The 9,460-nt window shown below is 26.1% G+C and overlaps 2 protein-coding genes across 3 annotated transcripts in view; both read right to left on the bottom strand.

The window, feature by feature from the left end:
* On the bottom strand, positions 1-1,178 carry LOC122637191. Its single transcript, XM_043829190.1, has 4 exons — positions 1,056-1,178; positions 703-850; positions 205-523; positions 1-165 (listed from the first exon to the last, which is right to left on the bottom strand). Exons 1-3 carry the CDS (start codon positions 1,132-1,134, stop codon positions 247-249), a joined length of 504 nt encoding a protein of 167 aa, XP_043685125.1. The 5' UTR covers positions 1,135-1,178; the 3' UTR covers positions 1-165; positions 205-246.
* Positions 1,179-2,568: 1,390 nt separating this feature from the next.
* LOC122637192 overlaps positions 2,569-9,460 on the bottom strand; it is an 8,553-nt gene continuing 1,661 nt past the window's right edge. The window contains exons 2-5 of one of the 2 annotated variants that reach the window (XM_043829193.1): positions 7,529-7,789; positions 6,726-6,827; positions 3,506-3,628; positions 2,569-2,772 (exon numbers count right to left, since the gene is read on the bottom strand). In XM_043829193.1, the coding sequence (XP_043685128.1) occupies positions 2,675-2,772; positions 3,506-3,628; positions 6,726-6,827; positions 7,529-7,694 (489 nt within the window). In that variant the 5' untranslated portion in view covers positions 7,695-7,789 and the 3' untranslated portion in view covers positions 2,569-2,674. Of the gene's footprint in view, positions 2,773-3,505; positions 3,632-6,725; positions 6,828-7,528; positions 7,790-9,460 lie in introns of those variants that run through there. The other variant, XM_043829192.1, reaches the window with a different exon arrangement.

Here is a 9,460-nt window from a genome sequence, read left to right as displayed (position 1 = left end):
CAAGAGCATTATCCCAGTGTAATTTTATTGAATGCAATTTAAGATTAATTGACTCGGATAATTAATAATCAAGCAGCCCTTGTCACGATTTCATTGACCCAGTTTTTTTTACGTCGCACGAAGAAGCAACGTTCGTTTGCGCGATGAACTTTGGCAAGAAGAAGAAGAAGAAGAAGATGATGATGATGATGATGATGATGATGATGATGATGATGATGACGAAGGAGAAAGTTCTATTTAGATATTTCAGTTTAATTTTCCTCGTCCTTTATTAGATAAAACTGACGAGGACAAGGACGTCTCTACGAAAGTTTTCAATAGAGAACGATAATCGTCGCTGCAACAACAATTAGCTATAAGACGATGTTCTCTGCAACTATTGGCATGTAAAAATCGACAATCAGCCAATTTGCACTGATATGGTAATTCTTGGATATAGGGATTTGTGCAACAGCATGCATCGTGTAATAATTTTTCACTGCAATAAGGATATATAGAACTATCACACAGCGGACACTTTCTCCTGAAAAAAAAAAAGAAAAGAAAAAAAAAAATCATTCGATATGTTAAAAATAAAAGCGCGACATTGACTAACGATAATGGTAGATGTAAGAAATAGAAACTCGTTCGATAAAACAAAAGTTTACTTATTTATCGATCGGAAAAAACGGTCGATAAATATTACAAATCGAATTTACTTACTTATCGATCGGAGGATACGGTCGATAAATGTTACCGACCGATGATATATCGTAGTACTGGCGCATGTCGTCTTGAGATTCCGGTGTGTACAAGAACTTAGCTCCTGATGATTGATCGTCTGATACGTCACTGCTGTCATCTGGGTTATCTATAATAAGGGGTAAAGATTTTTTTATACAATGTAACTTTTAATCCAAACGCTATATATGTCATTATATATTATTTCTATAATATTATCTAATAAATGAAGCATATTAATCGTATTATTTAATTATTTCTTTTTTAAAATTATGTTAATATAATCATTGAATGGTACAAATCATATTTATAAAATAATAAATTATAAAACTTACTTGATACACCCAATACGTCGTTACGAAGAATAAATGTCACGAACAGAACCACGAAAAGAGACATTCTATGCCGTCCCATAGAAATTTTTAAGCACAAAGAAATTCTCAACCAAACACCACGAAGTTTTTCGAAGGAATGAATTGAAATAAAATGAAATCGTCGATCGTTTTCGTAAACCTACGCGAGATTTACTCACCCACATACGTATCTTCACAGATTCCTTACGGTGGTATCAAAAGTATTTACGGAGTCCGTTACTTGAAACTGGTTATATGGCTTGATCTCACTGATGCTTCGCATAAACACAAGCAAAATGAACAAGTAAATAAGTGGAATTGTGTATATATATACACACACACTTAATAAGAAATCAAAAACGAAAAGAAACGAAAGTAGAAAATGGATTTACACGAATAGACTTTTTTCGAATATTATTAAATATTCTTAATCGCTCACTAAATTTATTTTTAAAGATTAAGACCGTATACAATAAATCCAACTTACTATTTTTTTCTCCTTCTTGTTTTTCTATTTTTCTATCTTTTTTTTTCTTTTTTTTTTTTTAGGACAAGAACGAAAGTAGGCTTAAAGAACGTAAACGTTGGCGATAGAAAGTTCGTCAATTAGCATATTATCGCACTGACTTTTTATCTATCCACTAACAGCGTAAAATTCTGACGATTGCCTCATCGACATGTAAATCTCACACGTTCAATTTTAATTAACATTCTTGATTGATATAAACCTACGATGTTAGTGAAAAAAGATAAAAAGAAAACAAAGAAATATGCCAAATGGATAATGTAATAATTCTCGTGTGAATGAGCTCTCAATATATATACATATATATATGTATGTATGTGTGTGAATTAGACATTAGACAACGCGTCTAATCGATTACAATTCTTTATACTAAAGTTTCTTTCTCTCTCTCTCTCTCCCTCTCTCTCTTTCTCTCTCTCTCTCTCTTTCTCTTTCTCTTTCTCTTTCTCTTTCTCTCTATTTCTCTTTCATTAAAATCATCGTCAATTTTATTTTCCGAGAGGAAGTAAGCAGAGAGACAATATAAATTGTGACGTAAGCAGAAAAAGAAGATTCGCGTGTTGTCATTAACTTAATCTCAGAGTATTCTTTTTTCTTCTTCTTATTTTTCCATAGTTTATCATTATCTTTAAAAGTTCTAATCGTTATACGTATCCAATTATTTATGTTATGTCATTGAAGTTCTTCCTCAGGAGATTTTTTAATGACAAATTATTCAATTTATTTTATGTCCAGTTCGATCTGACGTTCTTCAAAATGATCTTAATAATAAATAATATGAATTACAATTAATCGAAAGATCGATATATATATATATATAAATATATATATATATTCAATTAAAAAATTCAATTTTTGTCTTCCTGTCTTCTTTCCTTTTTTTCTTTTTTGCTTTTTGAAGTATAAATCGAAAGAAACAGAAAAAAGAGAAAGAGAAAATACAAATGAATGAATAAACGAGAGACTATATCGTCTATTTCGAATTAATTATTATTAATCGATGTAAAAATAATTTATTAAGGAGTATACTCCCATACTGTACAAAATATTTGGTAATGTTTTTTATAATCGGCTTTTACGTTAAGTATAATCCAAGCACCATTGCTATTATCGTCAGGAACATTATTAAATTTGCATCATTGCGAGATCCTTCGCCGGTCGCTAAATATTTCCCTGTAAAAGAAAAGAAAAACAAAAAATAGAAAATGAGAAAGAAAAATAATTGATAACGATTATGATATATATATATATAAATTATTCGTCAAATATAATATTGATTGATAAATGATATATAATATATAAAAAGAAAAAATATATATATACGATATTTTTTATTATATATTATAATATATAATATATATTAAAATTTCATGTTTTTTTAAGTATAAATTATATTCTCTCTCTCTCTCTCTCTCTCTCTCTCTCTCTCTCTCTTTCTATATTAATATAATTATATATTTAGTACTACGAAATAGTATAATTATTAACTAAGTTAATAAATTAATTCGCAGAAAGATAAATTAGTAGGAATTATTAAATAATAATTATACTGTTCTATTATACTATTATTGTTAATTTAAATATACTAAATAGTATAATATATTATTTGTTATAATATACTATACCATTACATTATTATTATTATTATTATTATTATTATTATTATTATTATTATATTCAGTATATCAATATAATTACTTTATAGTAATATAATTTTCTAATCATACTAATAAAATATAATTATAACGTGAGTATAAAGTATACTATAAATATAGTATAATATGATATATATATATTCTTTTTTTTTTCTTTAATTTATATTAATTAAAAAAATGTAAATATATCAGATATATATATATATATATATATATATATATATATATATACTTCTCTATCTTTAACTTACACACAGACGCCAAGTAAGAGTGACAACAACATTCACGTAATCTTGTATACTCTGCACAATCTCCAGCCTCTACTTTGCATTCTTCTGGTCCCACGCGACAAGTGTGTTCAACGAAGGGGAACACTTCTGAAACAATGGAAAATTTACGAACTAACAAACCACGAAATAGACATATATATTACACACATATTACATACTATTAATCATTATTGTTTATATAATAAAACTTTTATATATACATATATATATATATAAATTTTTTAAAAATAATGTAATAACAATAAATATAAAAGTATACAGGAATAATAAAAATATATATATATATATAATATAAATTATTATATTTTTATGATTTTATATATATATATATATATATATGTATACATATAAAAGAATTTTTTTTAAATCCATTAAATTTTAAAAAAACTTATATTCGAGCAATAAACCTTTACGTCATGTATGTAAAAATGTGATAATCAACCGGTTTAGTATGTGACGTATATATGGTCAATTTTTTTTAAAGAGATAAAAAATACTTCCGGTGTCGTTTTTGTATCGTAATTCAGATTATCGTGTATTACCACGAAAGGAAGGGGAAAGAAAAAGAAAATAAGATGAAAAACTTGAACTAAACAAGGGCTTGAATTGTTTATCCTTTATCATAAATTAAATAATTCTACATATATATCATAGTAATTTTTACGCGTTAATAATTATCGAATTTATTTCTATCGTATAAATTCAAGTAGATTTGAATTTATTTTTCTTTTTTATAAATTTGTTGTACTATATATATATATATTCATATATAATATTCAATATAGAATATACTAATACGACTAATATTCAGTATTATTAATAGATTATAATTACCTAATAATAATAAAATAATATTATTCATTCATTCATTCATTCATTCATTCATTCATTCATTCATTTCGTTAATTCATTAATTAATAATAATAATAATAATAATAATAATAATAAATAATAATGAACATATTATAGTAATAATAATACAAGACTATAATTATGAAATAATACAATCACTAAATAATAATCTCTCTACTCTTTATTTATTTATTTATTTAAAAAAAAAAAAAAACCTAAAAAAAAGAAAAAGACGCCATTTTTTCGATTCAATAAATATTGCAATACTGAGAACTATATTGCCATTAAATCAAATTACAAAACATTATTACAAATTTTAAATATTAAATATATATTAAATAATATAATCAAACAATTTATAATATATCCAACTTTATTATCAATTATCATTTCAAATATTAATGCGAATATATATATATATATAAAGAATTTAAGTTAACATTATTAGCTTAAATAATCAATAACGTAATAACGATTGAAACGATTTTATACTTTAATAATATTACGTACACAGACATCTGCCCATGCTTGCACACATACACACACACACACACACACACACACACAAATTGCATATACGTGCGAACACACAAGTATACTCGTGACCGGTCAACAATGTCTTTAAGGTAACATGCAGAAAGTAACGAACTAAACGATCGATTCACTCTGATCGATCGATCGAATAGCTAAAAAGATGTTAAGTATTCCGTGTACGTGCACTTCGTACGTGCAGCAACGCGATTTCATTGTTACTACCGGCTAAAATCGAATGATACTTCTGGTGAGCTTGCTTAAATAAATTTTCTTTTTTTTTCTTTTTTAAATCATTCCTACGACGATTAACAGTATATATAATCTAATTACGATTCTGATAATGATCTATTTTTTTTTTTTTTTATCATTATCAGAATCGTAATTAGATTCTTAAAGATTCTAACAACGAATAATCACTGTTTGAACGATGATGACTCTAAAGGAAACTAATTTGTTTCAATTATTCATCGAATTCGTACTATGATCTATTTTCTTTTCTCTATTTTTTATATTTTAGTTCATCGAAAAAATAATAGTCGGCCATTTTTTTTTCCTTTTTTTTTTAATTTTTTTTTATTTAAATGTATCTAGGTTGCGTATTAACGCATTCATGATTTTATGTATCAAGGTAAATACGTCATCATAGGATCATTATTGTTATAATAGGATAATGTTCTATTATAGAGAGGATAGAACGAATTAGAGTTCGACGTTAGGAACGATTCGATTATTATTCTTTCTTTCTTTCTTTCTTTCTTCTTTTTTTTCTCTATTCTCTCGTTTTTTTCTTTCTTTTTCTATCACCATGCAAACGTAAAAAGAATCGCTCGCTTACGAGGACGTTCATTTTTCACGCACGAACTATCGTCTGAATAAAGGACTATCGTTTTTCTAACGTTTTTATTATCTCACGGATCATATATAAATAAAACGAGAAAGGTCGTAATTATAAAAAAAAAAAAAAAAAAAAAAAGAAAAATTGAAAGAGAACTATGTTTTTGTATACGTGTGTGGGTGGTTGTACGTGCGCATGCAAATAAAAACATTAGAAGTATAGGGTATCTCTGATTTTATTTTGATTTTATATCGTTGACTGAAGAACTGATATTTTATATTAAAATGATATTATGATTATATAAATATTATAAGTGAAAAAAAAAATTATCTCGGATGAAACAAAAGTTATTTATTAGAAAATATTTTAGACGCCCTGTATAAATTCTGTAAAAAGAAAAAAGAAATATATATATATATATATATATATATATATATAAACTGAAATTAATACAGGGTGTCCGAGATCGTTCCAAACGATCTTTGATAACAGATTGTAAAAAATTAAATCAGAGAGAAAAAAAAAATTGTTACATAAACGTAGGAGTAAAAAAATAAGTGTCCACTAAAAAAAAAAAAAAAAAATAAAAAATAAAAAGAAAATGCTTCAAACCAACCTTTTGAAAAAAAATTTATATATCACGTTCGTGCTAATTAAAAATTATTATAAGTACGGGCTCTTCACGTTGTAAAAAAATATATAAAAAAATAAAAAAAAAAAATTGTCGCGCAAACGTAGGACAGAAATTTGGATCCACTTAAAAAAAAAAAAAAAAAACACTGGACACCTTACGTGTAAACGAATAAAAGAAAAAGAGAAAAAAAATGAAAAAGAAAAAAACGTAACAATGATTATTACCAATGATTGTAAAATGATTATAACATAAATTAGACATTATCATTACATCGTAAAATATACTATAATATACCAATAATATTATTATAATCGTAAAACACTTACTATTATAACTACCATCGCAACAGCAATGATCATTAATGACGCTTCCATTCTTGCAATAGGTTATCTCTGAATTGGTGCAATGTTTACATCCTGGTATTGGACCTAGAAATAATAATAAATCATAATGAACGAAAATAATCTAATGAAAAGATTTTCTCGATGACATAGAATATTCCATTTCAAATGATATTTTCAACGTGAACAAATAAAAAAAGGTGTGTTACATATTCACAGTCGTTCAAACAGCGAGAGATCTAAGTAAGTACATAACGTAGAAGATCGAGAACAAGGTGATCGTTCAGTAAAAGCAAAGAACCCGTCAGCCATTATGTACATATGTATGTATGTATGTATGTATGTATGTATGTATGTATGTATGTATGTATTAACATAGTCGCGTTTTATCTCGACTATGTTATTTCCAAAATGAACACTATATCTAAGTGTTTTCATCGTATAAAAGTAAGATCAATCTGATCGAGTGCTTTTGTGATCTTTCATTGTTCACGATCGATCAGATCAAAGCGAGTTATTTTTAGTCGATATGATAAATAAACGAATCGGGTTTTAAACCATATCAAAATTGTTTTACAAGTACTACATTTCTACGATAAACTAGAAAATAGAACATTGTAACATTCACACACACGCACGCACACACACACACACACACACACATACACACACATATTTACGTACATAACATACACGCATAGATTTATGTACGTAATATAAAAGCATATATTTAATATATGTAATATGTAATTAAAATAAATGTGAACTTTTAAATACAGTTATTTTACCTGGATAAATCTCGAGTTTCTTTGCTTCGTTGATCGCATCCTTGTAAAGGACTTCATGCTCGAGTACATATTCGTCGTCGTTATGATGGTTGACAACCGTCAATGCCTTCAGATACGTCAATGTTGTTATCAAAATTAAAATCGTCAATCTACCAACGTTGCTCATAATAATAATATATCTTCTTCCATATTCTCTCTATGTTTTAAATTAATTTATTCCTTATTTATTATAAATCGATCGTAATTTATTTTTTGCGATTTCTGTTTAAAAAGAAAAAAATATATACAAGCATTTAGGATGGATTCAAAAATTTAAATAAACGAGTAAATAAATTGTTTAGAAATTTATGTGATTTCCTTTTTTTTTTTTTTTTTATCTTTTCATAAAATTATTAACAAATTCAACGATAGAATCGTTATAAATTGATAAAAAGAACATTTTGCTGGATTGTTTGATATATGAATATTTTTATTTTAAATATATATTTTACTATGATAAAGCATATTGACCTTGGTAAAGGTCGTTCTCAGGACACGTGTCCTGCACGAGAAGAAAGAGAGAGAGAGAGAGAGAGAGAGAGAGAGAGAGAGAGAGAGAAGGCACGTTATGATATCGATTCGTTTTCTTTCGATGAAGGGATGAATCATCCCTTTCCACCCACGACTTAATTCAGCCACAACCCTCCAGCTTGAGGGAATATACGCCCTTCCTCGTAAAAGGGCAGCTCGTTGAAATTTTCAACGTCAGATTCATAAAAAATACATTTTCTTTTTATTAATTTCTTTTTCTTTCTATCTCTCTCTCTCTCTCTCTTTCTCTTATTCATTCTTTTATCTCATACATAATAATAATTAACAAAATGATCGTTGCTACTCTGTAATTTTCTTTTATGTGTAATATTATTACTCTTTAAAAAAAAAAGTTATATAACATAAAACATTTTCTATTTTTTATAATAACATACTAAACTTTTATAATAATATATTAAATGTATATTAAATTATTATACGTACATTATACTATATATATATATATATATATCATATTTATATATATTTGTATTATATAAATATATACTATATTTATATATATATATATTTGTAATAATATATATATACTATATTAATAATATTATTATAATATAGTATTAATATACCATTATATATTAATATTATTAACTTATTCAAGGATAATAAAGTATAATAATATATTTGACATTCTATATAAATATAATCTATTTAAATAACAATTACTTTTACTTGATTTATATTATTATTAAACATATATATATATATATAATTTTTTTTTTAGAGAAAAAAATGAAATGTTTCAGTTAAATTTTTCCACAAGAATACACAAGTGTTGAATTCCTCAAGTTGTCGTGAGTCACTTGATGTAATGAAGGAGTTGAAGACTAAGAGGAAGAGAGAGAACAAGAGAAAAAGTAAGAGAGAGAGAGAGAGAGAGAGAGAGAGAGAAAGAGACACAGAAAGACAGAGACAAAGATGCAATCGTTAATTAAAGTCTATTAAGGGTTCCACGCGCGAAATAGCAACATATTCGTTTAATTAAATAACCATGTAAATACGTAATATGTAAAATAACATGTTACTATTATTATCGTTCTAAATATTTATTACTATTTCTTTCTATTTTATTTAAGATTTTCCTTTCCGTTCCATCGAGTTAAGCTCAAACGTGCGGAACACGTACCGTGAACTTAATTAAGGTATTAAGAACGATGTGGAAAAGATGAAGAAGACGATTTATCCACTTTAGGAATTACGTCACGACACTACTTGTTCTTTTTTTTTTTTTTTAAATATTCTTTGCAGGAAAAAAAAAGAAAATGAAAATGAAAAAAAAGAGAGACAGGAACGTTTTTTAGCCCTCAAAGACTCGAATTTTTTCTCTTTCATTTACTTTTTTTT

Source organism: Vespula pensylvanica, chromosome 24 (assembly GCF_014466175.1).
Source record: "Vespula pensylvanica isolate Volc-1 chromosome 24, ASM1446617v1, whole genome shotgun sequence".
Classification (NCBI taxonomy): domain Eukaryota; kingdom Metazoa; phylum Arthropoda; class Insecta; order Hymenoptera; family Vespidae; genus Vespula; species Vespula pensylvanica.
The sequence above is the reverse complement of the archived record's forward strand: the minus strand, read 5'-3'. Positions and strand labels throughout refer to the sequence as shown.

What these genes read in the sequence shown, in the direction of transcription:
- LOC122637191 (XM_043829190.1), bottom strand. Translation starts at nt 1,134, where the DNA reads ATGGGACGGCATAGAATGTCTCTTTTCGTGGTTCTGTTCGTGACATTT. An exon ending in CGACGTATTGGGTGTATCAA is followed by an intron (nt 851 to 1,055) that starts GTAAGTTTTATA and finishes CCCTTATTATAG; the next exon opens with ATAACCCAGATGACAGCAGT. An exon ending in CCGTATCCTCCGATCGATAA is followed by an intron (nt 524 to 702) that starts GTAAGTAAATTC and finishes TTTTTTTTTCAG; the next exon opens with GAGAAAGTGTCCGCTGTGTG.